Source organism: Lathyrus oleraceus, chromosome 3, assembly GCF_024323335.1.
Source record: "Lathyrus oleraceus cultivar Zhongwan6 chromosome 3, CAAS_Psat_ZW6_1.0, whole genome shotgun sequence".
In the NCBI taxonomy this organism is placed as follows: Eukaryota; Viridiplantae; Streptophyta; class Magnoliopsida; order Fabales; family Fabaceae; genus Lathyrus; species Lathyrus oleraceus.
Genome location: NC_066581.1, coordinates 75,398,871 through 75,412,876, shown reverse-complemented (window position 1 = coordinate 75,412,876; position 14,006 = coordinate 75,398,871). Strand labels below are relative to the sequence as shown.

Below are 14,006 nucleotides of genomic sequence, written 5' to 3'. Positions count from 1 at the left end.
AGTTATGCGCCAGTTTTGGGAAATGGATTTGGGGGCGCTGTGAGTTTCAAAAGGAGTTTTTGGCAATGTCTTTGAAGAGTTTGTACTCAACCTGCTGGATTTACAGCAATTTCTACTTTTTCAAATTTCTTCTGATGTAACATAGAACTTTTGGGACGTATTGTATTAATCTTTGGGGAATGTTTGTAACATGTACAGTTTTAATTTGAGACCTCTTTTGGATAATTATGTAACTATTTTGGATTATTATGTGCACTTGGAATTATTTGTAACACTTTTAAACTTTATGCAATTAATCTCCTTTTTTAACATTTTAAGATATCTCCATATTTTATTTATGTTAATCAGTTAAAATATTTAAACTTTATCTCAATTTGAAAATGGATTGGGCCATAATACAATTAAATTGGACTTTCAACTTAGTCACCTTTAGCACATTACTACTAACCAAAATAAAATGCGATAACCTTTAGCACATTACTATTAACCAAAATAAAATGTGATAAACGGTCTAAAATAAAACATGCCACAAATATTGCAATTTCAACCTTAATCACAAAACCAACACATATACATACATATGGTGACTTGATCTAAACCAACACATGCATACTTAAAAAAATGCAAATTTAGTTTAAGGAGTTATAAATGGTTTAGAAATTTGGCACATATATTTGAGATGTGAAAATGAGCTTAATAACAATTGATCATAAAAATAATCATGTCTCTTAATACTTACTGGTAATCAAATGGACTTTGGATCAGTGATGTAAAAAGATTTGAACCAAACTTTGCAATATTAATCATGGACATGTTTATGTGAATGGACCTTTTTAAAACCAAGAGTTCTCATGGATAAACCAAAATGGGCCTTGTTAACCAAAAAGTCCCAAAATGCACATACCATCCCATGCTTCAGTTAACAACAATAAGAGACAAATGCAACAGATATCTTCTTAAGGATCTCAATAGATGAAAATGTCAGTGAAGACTTGATGTCACTAAGGGTTGAGAAACCCTAAGATAGAACTTACGCCTTAAGATAGAGTTCATGCCTTATGACATCTGGTAGTGAATGCTGGTGAAAGATTTTTTCTTACCCGGACAAAATTGGGGTATGACAGATGCCCCTATTTAATTACCTCAAATTGGGAAGTAAGAATGAGAGCAGTCTTCGTACATTCACGGTGGGAGATAATTAAATAAAAGAAATACCCAAATTTTGTCCTAGGAAATGTAAAGAAGAAAATACAGGAAGAAAATGCAATGAGAAATAGTAAGAGAAATTATCCTAAAGTAAAAATGGAACAGCCAAGACTTTCTGGGAGTCGTCAGAACAGTATCGTGGATGTCATAGTCGAGATATGTTAGTAATGGAGTGACATCCCTAGCTAAATCTCAAGACTTTTTCCAGGATGCTAGAGTAGTATAAAGAAAATTTGGCGTGAGACTCTTCATTTTGATGAAGCAGCATCTCAAACAGTAAAAGTGAGATTCTCTGTATCGAGTCGAAACATCGTCTTATATGATAGAACTAAGATATTCCAGTAAGGAAAAGATACCTTAATTGAATCTAAGACTCTCAGAGGATATTAGAGCAGTATCTCTAAAAAAATCTGAAATGAGACTCTTCATATTGATGGAGCAGCATCTCAAATAGTAAAAATGAGATTCTTTGTATCGAGTCGAAACAATATCTTATATGATAGAATTAAGATATTCCAGCAAGGGAAAAATACCTTAATTGAATCTAAGACTCTCCGAGGATATTAGAGCAGTATCTCTAACAGAGAAATGAGATTCTTCAGATAAATGAAGTAGCATCTCAAACAAATAAATGAGATTCTTCAGATAAATGAAGCAGTATCTCAAATATTCGTCTGTTGGGGGAAATATGTAAGAAAGGACTCCTTTTGAGGGAGATTTACTAAAAATGCTCTACAGGGAGAAAAGCTCATAAGATACTTTTTACGGTAACCTCTGCTTGGGGAGCGATGATTATAAAGAAAAATGATGGGAATATCATTATTAATCATAAAGTTGAAAAATATTGGGGGGAAATGATCCCACGAGCATATGCAGGGTAATAACTTCATTTGGAAATGAGAAATGTCCAAGATACACATGAATGACCCTGGATCCTAATATTTTATATTTGATTTTTGTATGACGTTCCACTTTAGGTGGGAATTCCATGCATGGGATGGTGCATGGGATGTATGCAAGTACACAATTTGCTGGGGATATTTAGGACGTGTATGTAGGAATGCGAGTCGTATAAGGCTATGCATATGTATGCCAATGATTGGTATGATTATTTCTTGGTGAATTTTCCTATTTGGTAGGAAGATTATGTATGTAATTGATGTACATGGCGCATGTGATGTATGCGGGTATGCAAATGGGTAATTGGGATATGTCCCGGTTAAGACGTTTTTGCTTTGAGGAATGATGCCAGTAGTGGACTTTTGTTATTGGGGTGATCTAATGAAGATCAAGCTTTGATGTCCCATTAGGTGATTTTGGGAATATATTTGGGTTGCTCCAAGTTACTGAAGGGTTCAAACTTCTCAACACGCCATACTCCATCCATGATTTATTAATGTTTCTGCTGGAAATGCTATACCATGAGTACATTTATGAGAGGCGTGAATTAGTGGTTGAAAGGAACATAGGTATCTGCAAACAGTCCTACACCTTTATGAAGAACAAGAAAGAACTTGGAGACTAAAGGATTCAGCCGCTTACTGTTTCAAAAGCAGTTTTACCACTTTATTCAAACATGTGTTTTATTTTCTCCAATAGTTTTTTGAAAGTGATGTTTATCAAAAATAAAGGTGCTTCGCAAGCAAACAGATAAAAATACAAAAAATTACTCTGGCACACTTTTGTTGAGAAAATTTCTCTTTTATTGATTTGACCCTTAAATGGGCGATTGTACATAAAGATGCAATTCCTTAATGAGGTAATTGTTGTGCATAGAAACAAAATGGAAATGAAAATTGAGTTCTTATTGAGTTTCCACACTGCTATGATCTTTATGTCTTTGATAGTCCGAGCACTTTGCTTTTTAAAAGTGAGGTAGATTGATTCTTTGTCTTCGAGGGTATGTCAGATGTCTGTAAGTACAACTTTTTGCCTTGGAATTAATCCCTAACTTTTGCCTGGACCGCCCTTTCGGGTTTTCGATCCACCGGGATACCTATTTTTGCCTGAATCGCCCTTTCGGGTTTTCAATTCAGTGGGTCAATTCTTTTATTTTTATCCCTAATTTTTGCCTGGATCTCCCTTTCGGGTTTTTAATCCACCGGGGTATCTATTTTTGCCTAAATCGCCCTTTCAGGTTTTCGATTTAGCGGCTTTTATTATTCCACTTTTTTAGGCGAAGTACTTTTTAACAACATCAGTATTGGTGGGAAGCGGCAACTCATCACCGTCCATAGTTGCTAGGATCAGAGCACCTCTGGGAAAGGCTCTAACCACCACAAATGGGCCTTCATAATTTGGTGTCCATTTCCCTATGGAGTCCTTATGTATGGGCAAGATTTTCTTTAGCACCAAATCTCCTTCTTGAAACACCCTAGGACGAACTTTCTTGTCGAATGCCTTCTTGAGACGCCTCTGATAGAGTTGACCATGACCTAACACTTTCAAGCGTTTCTCCTCAATAAGGTTGATCTCGTCGTACCTTGATTGAACCCATTCTGCCTCGTCTAGCTTAGCCTCCATCAAGACTCTCATCGAGGGGATCTCCACTTCTATAGGGAGAACTGCTTCCATACCGTATACCAAGGAATAAAGGGTTGCCCCTGTTGAAGTTCGTACTGACGTGCGATAGCCATGTAACACAAAAGGTAACATCTCATGCCAATCCTTGTACGTGACAACCATCTTTTGGATGATTTTCTTGATATTTTTATTCGCAGCTTCAACAGCCTCATTCATCCTAGGTCGATAGGGTGATGAGTTGTGATGCTCGATCTTGAACGTTGTGCATAACTCCTCCATGGTCTTGTTGTTTAGATTGGACCCATTATCAGTGATGATTTTGTTAGGAATCCCATATCGACATATGATGTTGTTTTTTAAGAAACGGGCGACTACGTGCTTCGTGACATTCGCATAAGATGCAGCTTCCACCCATTTGGTAAAGTAATCTATGGATACCAAGATAAATCTGTGTCCATTTGATGCCTTGGGTTCTATCATTCCAATCATGTTGATGCCCCACATAGAGAAAGGCCAAGGTAATGCTATGACATTCAGCGGGGTAGGCGATACATGTGTTTTGTCAGCATAGATTTGGCATTTGTGGCATGCTCTGGTGTAATGATAACAATCAGTTTCCATCATTAACCAGTAATAACCTGCCCTTAGGATTTTCTTTGCCATGGCATGCCCATTGGCGTGCGTACCAAAAGACCCTTCGTGTATGTCCCTCATAAGCTGATCAACTTCGTGTTTGTCCACACACCTCAACAAAACCATGTCATAGTTTTGCTTGTACAATACCTCTCCATTCAAGAGGAATTTTAATGCCAACCTTCGGAGGGTCCTTTTGCCAAGGCTGGAAGCCTCTGCCGGATATTCCCGCTTCTCCAGATATTGTTTGATATCAAAGAACCAAGGTTTACCATCTGGTTCTTCTGCTGTCGTCAGGTAATGAGAAGGTTCGTCAAAACGCCTAATTTCAATGTGAGGCTGATGGTTGGGCCATATTAATTTGTACATGGAAGCCAAAGTTACTAAGGCATCTGCCATCTGATTCTCTTCTCGAGGAATATGAGAGAAAGTGATTTTGTCGAATTTTGGGAGTAGCTTTAGCACGTAATCTCGGTATGGAATTAGGTTAGCATGTCTTGTTTCCCAATCACCTCTAATTTGATGTATGACTAGCGCGGAGTCCCCCGAATACTTCTAACACCTTGATCTTCAACTCAATAGCTTCTTCCAACCCTAATATGCAAGCTTCATACTCGGCCATGTTATTTGTGCAGGTAAAACAGATTTTTGCGGTGAACGGTAGATGGAAATTCTTGGGAGACATCAATACTGCCCCAATTCCATGGCCTATTGCATTTGAGGCGCCATCGAACATGAGAGTCCAGCCTGCATTTGGCTCAAGACTTTGCTCTAATTCGGAGTCCTCAACATCCTTAACAACCATGATGTTCTCATCTGAGAAGTCAAACTTCAAAGATTGGTAATCCTCCAGTGGTTGGTGAGCAAGATGGTCTGCTAATATGTTTCCTTTGATTGCCTTTTGCGCAACATATTGGATATCGTATTCTGACAACAACATCTGCCATCGGGCAATTCTACCAGTGAGAGCTGGTTTCTCGAATATGTACTTGATGGGATCCATTTTAGATACCAACCAAGTCGTGTGAGTTAGCATGTACTTCCTGAGACGCTTAGCGGCCCATGCTAGTGCACAACAAGTCTTCTTGAGTAATGAATATTTGGTCTCACAATCATTAAATTTCTTGCTCATATAATAGATGGCATACTCTTTTCTACTAGTCTCATCTTGCTGTCCCAATACACAACCCATGGACTCGTCGAGCACGGTTAGATACATGATGAGAGGTCTCCCTTCTGCAGGGGGCATCAGAATCGGTGGCTCTTGCAAGTATTCTTTGATTTTGTCGAAGGCTATTTGGCAGTCATCGTTCCACTCCATGCCTTGATTCTTCCTCAGGAGCTTGAATATTGGTTTACATGTTGCAGTAAGGTGAGAGATAAACCCGGAGATGTAATTTAATCTCCCCAAGAAACCACAAACCTCCTTCTCAGTCCTTGGTGCAGGCATGTTCTGAATGGCTCGAACCTTGTCGGGATCTACTTCAATTCCTTTTTGGCTTACGATAAAGCCTAAAAGCTTCCCAGATCGAACCCCAAATGTGCATTTGTTAGGATTAAGTCTCAATCTAAACTTCCTCAGACGAGTAAACAGTTTCCCCAAGTTAGTGATATGTTCTTCTTCTGTCTGGGATTTGGCAATCATGTCATCGACATACACCTCAATCTATTCATGAATCATGTCGTGAAAGAGAGCCACCATGGCACGTTGAAATGTTTCCCCAGCGTTCTTTAATCCAAACGATATTACTTTGTAACAAAAGGTGCCCAAGGGGTAATGAACGTGGTCTTCTTCATGTCCCCGGGATCCATTTTAATTTGGTTATATCCAGAGAAACCATCCATAAAGGAAAACACGGAGAATTGAGCCGTGTTATCCACCAACACATCAATATGAGGTAATGGGAAATCATCTTTGGGATTGGCTCTGTTTAAGTCTCGATAGTCTACGCACATGCAGACCTTCCCATCTTTCTTTGGTACCGGTACAATGTTGGCAACCCATTATGGGTACTTGGCGACTTCCAAGAACCCAACGTTAAATTGCTTTCTCACCTCTTCTCTGATCTTGAGAGCCATATCTGGTTGAGTTCTTCTCAGCTTTTATTTGACAGCAAAGCATTCTTCTTTAAGGGGAAGCTTATGAGTCACAATATCAGTATCTAATCCAGGCATGTCTTGGTATGACCAAGCAAACACGTCGTCATATTCGTGAAGGATCTCTATCAATCTTGTCTTCACTATATCTTGAAGTGCGGCGCCTACCCTCACTTCTCTCTTATCTTCTTATGTTCCCATATTAATAACTTCAACGTCTTCCTGGTGTGGTTGAATGACCTTCTCTTCTTGTCTGAGTAATCTGGCCAACTCTTTAGGGAGTTCGCAATCTTCCCCCACTTCGTCTTCAGCTTGGTAGATTGGACAATCAAAATCACATTGGACCTTAGCAGTGTCGTTATCAATGGTCTCGGTGGTGTTTCTGCATGTTATGACTTATGTAGTTTATTTAGAAAGTGCGTGCATAAAAATTGATGCCATTTTTGTAACTAAATAAAAACGAAAGGAAAGGAACAAAAATTTGGATGCAAATTGTCATTTCATTGATAAAAACTCTTGAAAAATATAAAGGAGGCCCTACAACACGCCACTGTGCCTTGGGCAAAGCACAAGGTTTTGTCTAAAATAATAAAATTACTTTTAAAATATTTGGGGAACTTCCACAGCCTTCCAGTTTATCAGTTCTTCATTAGGTGCGGCCTGTCGCATCCAGCTAGACACCCCCTCTTCACGATCTCCATCACTGATCATCGCCACCTGTTTGCCAAATATGTGGCCAGCAATGGTGAACGTTTTCTCTATAGAAGGAATCTGCTCTTTGTCATGTTGGTTACCGACTTTATTTGATGACAGGTCATACCCTAGGCCAAACTTGTCTCGTTTCTCTTTCACTTCCACCACTTTGCCCCAGTCTTGAGCATTTTCACTTTCCATAACAGCCTTAGCTCCTTGCCACGAGGCCACAGATGGTCCTGATTTCGGGGTCTCCAATGTCTGTTGGATGGCCATCATATGTACCACTTCCAAGGATTGGAATGGTGTCTCAATTATATCTCCATCCACCTCGATATATCAGAAATATGTCAAGTGGCTAACTAAGATATCCTCCTCTCCTCCAATCACAATCATCTTGTTATTTGTAATGAATTTCAACTTTTGATGCAAAGTGGAGGTGACAGCGCCTGCGAAGTGAATCCAGGGTCTCCCAAGTAGGCAACTGTAACCGGGATGTATGTCCATGACCTGGAACGTGATATTGAAAATAGTTGGACCTATCTTGGTTGGTAAGTCAACCTCTCCTATCACTGCTCGCCTTGAGCCATCAAATTCCTTTACGATTAGGGTGTTGGGCTTCATACTTATCCCTTCCATTGGCAGCTTTATCAAAGTTGTCTTCGGCATGACATTCAGTGAGGAACCCGTGTCCACTAATACCCTTGATAGTATAATGTCTATGCATTTCAAGGAGATATGCAGGGCCTTGTTATGGTTATTTCCCTCGATCGACAATTCATCATCATTAAAACCCAAGAAATTCCCAGTGGTCACACAAGCTATCACATCGTTAAACTGTTCTATTGTTATGTACTTCTTGAAATGTGCGATGCTCAATACTTTCAACAACGAATTCCTATGTGCTTCTGAGTTGAGCAATAGAGATAACATGGATATTTTTGAAGGTGTTTGATTTAATTGGTCCACCACTTTATAATCACTCTTCTTGATTATCCTCAGAAATTCCTCGGCCTCTTCACGAGTAACTGCAGCTTTAGGAGACAGGTGCATGTCTTGCATTTCTTGATTAGGGACGGGGATCTGGACAACAACTTCCTTCCCTTTAGTCTTTGCAGAAGTATCAGGAGTTCTTGACACGAACACTCAGCCACTACGTGTCATTCTTGCTGGCCCCACAATTGAAGTGACATTTGGTTCGTTGATCATCAAAGGTCGGTCTTCCTTCCCCTGCTTAAAAGCTCTGGGCTAATATATCCACGGGACTGCCTTCTCATCTTTATATGCGAACAATGTTGGAAACTCTATCACCAATGAGCTTATAGGTATTTCTACTTTAACCTCATCATAAGGGATGTCCACCATGGCTACCTCTTCCTGGCGCTTGCTATTGACACGACAATTTATCTGTAACTCGCCTCGATCCAGCATTTGTTGTATAAAATTCCTCAACTTTTTATTGTTCTCTTCAACAACTAGCTCCTTCGGGATTAGACCACTCTTCAGCAACTCTGCTCCTATCTTGGTGATAAGGGTTTGAATCCCTTCAACCTTACGGATCAATTTGCCTTGATCACTCTCCTCAATGGCACTGACGGAAGCATCCTTATGCGTTGGCATAGGATTGGTGTTCACGTTCGGGCATCTCGGAGTGAATGAGACGGCTTTTGCTTCGATCAAGTCTTGTACCCGATTTTGAAATGCAAAACAATTCTCCAAGGTATGACCAGGTGCTCCCATGTGAAACTCACAATGGGCGTTAGCATCGTATCCGGGTGGATATGGAAAAACAGCTGGTTTTAACTCCCTTAATGTTAGAAGGCCCTCCTTTTGCAGATATGGGAATATCTGGCTGTAAGGTATTGGTAGGGGATTGAGTTGCCTTCTTGGAGGTCTTGGCTTGAATTGCCTTTGTGGCACGGTATTTTGTTGATGATGATGTTGCTGATGTTGTGGTTGATACACCTGTTGTTACTACATTGGTTGTTGATACGGTATGGGTACCACAGCAGCGACTTGGCCATATGAAGCCTGTTGCTTCCCCTTATAGATTTTGGATATAGCGTTTGTTTCACCTTCTCTTTTCTTCAAGAAGCCTCAAGAATACTTCTTCGGTGCGCTAGGGGCTGCCACAACTCCTGGAATCTTTCCATCCCTCAACCCTTTCTCTATGCGATCTCCAATTGTGACTAGATGTGCAAAGTCGGACGCCGCACTACTCACCAATCTATCAAAGAATGGGTCCTTCAAGGTGTCTACAAATATTCCGGTCATTTCCTTTTCAGACAATGGTGGCTCTACCTGAGCAGCCAACTCTCTCCACCGCTGGGCGTATTCTTTGAATGACTCATTTTCTTTCATGGCCATCCCTTGTAATTGCATTCAGTCGGGTGCCATATCTAAGTTATATTTGTACTGACGGAGAAATGCATCAGCCAAGTCCTCCCAGCTTTGAATCCGCCCTTGCTCTAAGCTCATGTACCATCTCAGAGATGCTCCACTCAGACTGTCTTGGAAACAATGTACAAGTAGTTTTTTGTTTTCGGTATGAGCAGCCATCTTCCTGAAGTACATTACCAGGTGACTTCTAGGACAAGTTTGTCCTTTGTATTTCTCGAAATCAGGAGTTTTAAATTTAGTCGGGATGACTAAATTTGATACCAAACGCATGTTCATGGCAGAGGCACCGAAGATATTATTTCCTTCTATGGCTTTGATCTTCTTTTCTAGGGTACGGAGCCTATCTGCAGCAGGATCTGGAAGTATCTTAGGCTTTGGTTGATCAGGCACATAGAAAGCATCGTACTGGTCATCTCCAATTTCGGATCCATGATGAGTAGACATATCAGAAGGTTCTGCACGATCCCCATCTCCTTTGCCTCCTACTGGTATCTGAACCAATCTCTTCTTGGTGGGGACGTAACTCTCATCTTGGGGGTTCAAACCTGGTGTGCCATCATTCCTTTTTGCCCTAGCTTCTTCCTCCTCAATCCTCTCTCTTTGAGCAATTGCGAGCATTGTCTCCAACAGTTGATCCATTTTCTCTTGGATCGTATTGATGTTTGTCCTCATGGTAATTTGGTTAGCCTCAACTTGCTCTAACGTCATCTTGTAGTTGCTTCGCGTCTCGTATCGGTGTTGATTAGTCAGTGTGGCTGGATAAAGGGTAAAAAGATTGGGTAAGTTTTTTTTGAATTTTTATGAAGCGTGGTGCATAATGAAGATGCGAATGTCATGCGTATTTTATTTTCAGGGAATCATTCGATTTTCATTAGTTGTTAGTAATTCGAAGAAACAAGAAATGCTTAGAATAATAATAATTGAGTGATTTTTAAACGTCATTCATTCAAGTACATAACATAAGGGTCCAAAAAGGCCATATTTCAAAATACATTTGTTTAAAGGAACAATATAAGACATAAGAAAATTAAACTGCAGGCTTTCTGGCTTGAATCTCTTCTAGTTCCTCCTTGAATCTCTTCAGCAACCCTCTACAGAGCAGAATGAAACTGATTATGGCTGGAGGAGTGTTATCTTTCTTCAATTCTTCGACTGCGTCTCTTAACTTCCATGGTAATTCTTTAGCCGCCCAATTACATAACCCCACTAGCCCATCGAGCTTTGCACGGAACTTATCCCTATCTCCTTGCAAGAAGTTTATGATCTTCTTAAAGGATTCATAATCTTCAATCACATAGTCTTGTTCCTTCAACCATATGGAGTTGTCTCGGCGTAATGACTCTAACTGGTTCTTCCAATAGCTGGCAGACTCTTTTGCATCTCTTACTTCTCGACACTTCTCCTCCCATATCATGGGTGAAACCCTAGAAGCTTCGGTGGCTATGTTCTTGAGTCGGTGTTCCTGATCTACTTCAGCCTTTACATGACGAACAAAATTGGTGAGTTCTTTTATCTGAGCCCCAAGTGTATCTCTTATCGTCTTGTTTTCCTTTGTGGCTAGATGCCACCAACGCTCATTGTCTTGACATTCTTTCTGAGCTCGTCGTAGTTGACCCTTAAGAGTATATAAACAATGGTAAGCTTGTTCTAATCCCACTTTGATATTTTTCCTCTTATGCTCCTCCTTGTTGAATGTTTCCACATGTGCTTGAAGTTGTGCATCCTTTCTCTCAAGCTCCCACTTCATGGTGTTTTTCTCATTGGTGATTTGTTGGAGTTTTATCTGCAACTCTTCATTCTCTTTTTCTAGCTTTGCCATGGTGGTCTTGAGTTCCTCCACTTCTTCAATAGGGGCATGGGTAAGCTTAGGTTCAGGAAGAGGTGCAGGTGTCCGAATGACAAATGGAATTTTAATCATCTCCATCCTTTCCTTTACCCAATGAAAATATGGTTCTTTAGTAATCCCATTTGCTCTCCCCAAATCAGCTTTCCCTTTTCGATTGACATTCTTCCAAGCCTCTTTGATTTGTTGGAACAAGCTAGGATTCTCAATCCCAAAGTCAAGTAACAAGAAAGCTTCCAAAGACCTCGCCTCTGGAGGGCCTTCCATTGGGTAGCCAAGTTATCTGAGTGATAGAACCGAGTTAGCATTCACACATCCTTGAGTTCCAATAAGTGGTAGATTTGGGAAATCCCCATAGCTGAGTATGATGTCCATGTTGATGTATTCTTTGGAATACCAAGAAAGATCTTCGGATCGGAGTGATCCCAATCTCTGAGGCCAACTAACATCTGTCTGTTCAACCCAAGCACCTGTCTTCGGAAGATGTTCGAGGAACCACTGATATAATAAAGGAGCACAACAAGCAATCATTCCTTTCTTCTTAGTGTACCTATGGCTCATGTAATAGTAAACATCAGCTAACAAGGTGGGCATTGGGTTTCCAGTAAGGAAAACACAAATAGCAGCCATGTCTATGAAACCATCCATATTTAGGAATAGGATGATACCATAGATGGGTAACGCAATAGCAGAGTAACAGGCGTCCCAACTTTCTGCTTTTAATAGGGTATGAGCTCTTTCCAAGAGAAAACTTAGCGAAAATCCTTTGGTATTCCCTTTGGTCTCTAGGTTAGCCTCTGCTTCCTTTTCATCCATGTGAAGCGTGCTAGCAATGATCTCAAGGGGCAAAGATTCATCTATCCCTTCAAATAGTGGCTTGTTCTTCATAGGAGTCCTAACAAGACGCTCGAATTCTTCCAACGTTGGTGCTAGCTGGAAGTCTTGGAATGTGTAGCATCTTAACGGTAGGTCATAGAATTGGGCCAAAGTGATTAAAGTTGTATGGTCCACTTGTTGATTGAGGATGTTGAGCAGATTGCCATAATTCTTCCCAAAGTTGATTATGTATACCGAGTGCATCTGAGAGACCAAGTCACGTAAGCTCCTTAGATCGTGATCTTTGAACTTGAAAGAGTAAATGTTTCTTTTGCTTGATTCCATGTTTCTTGAATTCCTGCAACTCATGACACTCAGATCCCTTAGAAATAAAATAATATGAATGTTATGTTATGAATGATGTTATGCATGCCACAGGTAGGTCAATATACATGTCATGAGAGCGGGTATCCTTGGTTACTAAACAAAACCCTTTTGGGAGGATGCTAAAGTTAAGAGGTTCCCAAAGTCATCAATCACTATTTAGGAAGGTTATTGTCATGACGAAAACTCATCTGCAAATAACATCCTCAAAAAGAGTTTCTTCTGGGTGAGGCCTTCGTATGGTCCCAAAGAGGAAGACTCCTAGTGGGTCCATACTACACAACTCTCGAGTCCAAGGTTCTAATAAGGTTCTCAGAGTCCTATATCGAGGTTGGGAATACCACTGTAAGGTAGTAATACGCCCACGGGATCTCATCTGATTGGGGCTTTCGTATTAACCCAATAAGTCTGGGACTTTTCAGGTAAATACTACATAACCACCAGATATAATGGGTTAAAAGGTCCCTAGAGTCATTGATCCAACTTGAGAATACCATCGTCGTGACAAAAACTCGTCGGACAATAATATCTAAAGAGAATCTCCTCTAGGCGGGGTCTTCATATCCTCCCAACAAGGAAGACTCCTTGTGGGCACCCACTACGCAACCACCAACTTAATCTTATGGTTTTTCTCAGACTCGGGTGGAGAGCCTATCTCACAAAGTATCACCAACCAGAGAACCCCAATGATACATTGCCAATAAAAACACCAACAAATGACAGCAAAATAATAACAGAATAAATAGCAAACAAGTAAACAAAATTAACAGACAATACATCAACTAAACTAAATTAGGCTTCACTCTCTTTTGCTTGGAGCTAGTCCCCAGCAGAGTCGTCATCTGTCTCATCTCGAAAAATACGATTCCTCGCGATGGTCGCGGAAAAAATCATGTTCGAACAGAGTCGCCACCAAACTTTATTTATCCCAACAAAGGGATAGGAAAATATCGATAAAACCTTTAGGAAATGGAATAATGGTCGTTAGAACCATATTCGGGTTCGGGAGTGGATTTATGTAAAGGGAAGGTATTAGCACCCCTTACGTCCATTGTACTCAACGGGAACCTTTTAGTTCTGATTTGTGTTTCGAGTGTTAATTTATGTTTGTTTGTTATCTTTGGATTATAAAATATTGAAAATAGAAATGGATAAGAACCTCAGAAAGGGAGAGGGAAAGGTTTTTTATTAGTGTGCTCGCCAAGATCTCGCAATCTCGTGCCTATGTATCCTTATAGTGCAATAAGGAAGTCAGAGCATTCATAGTTCGGGAAACTACGGTTGGTTGGTGTTTTTTCTATGAACAACTGTTTATATCATATCCTAAAGGCTAAATGTTGGCTTGTCTACTCTCGGCGAAGGCTTAAACACTGGTTTGTTATGCGCATTAGAAAGGATTAAATGGTGTTCT

At 40.3% G+C, this 14,006-nt stretch overlaps 1 protein-coding gene across 1 annotated transcript; it reads right to left on the bottom strand.

Moving 5' to 3' along the window:
- Positions 1 to 11,674: 11,674 nt before the first annotated feature.
- On the bottom strand, positions 11,675 to 12,556 carry LOC127129758 (uncharacterized). The gene has a single exon (XM_051058884.1). It carries the CDS (start codon positions 12,554 to 12,556, stop codon positions 11,675 to 11,677), a length of 882 nt encoding a protein of 293 aa, XP_050914841.1.
- Positions 12,557 to 14,006: the final 1,450 nt, after the last annotated feature.

Bases quoted from the DNA above. Each gene is read 5' to 3' on its own strand.
- LOC127129758 (XM_051058884.1), bottom strand. From the start codon at position 12,556: ATGGAATCAAGCAAAAGAAACATTTACTCTTTCAAGTTCAAAGATCAC.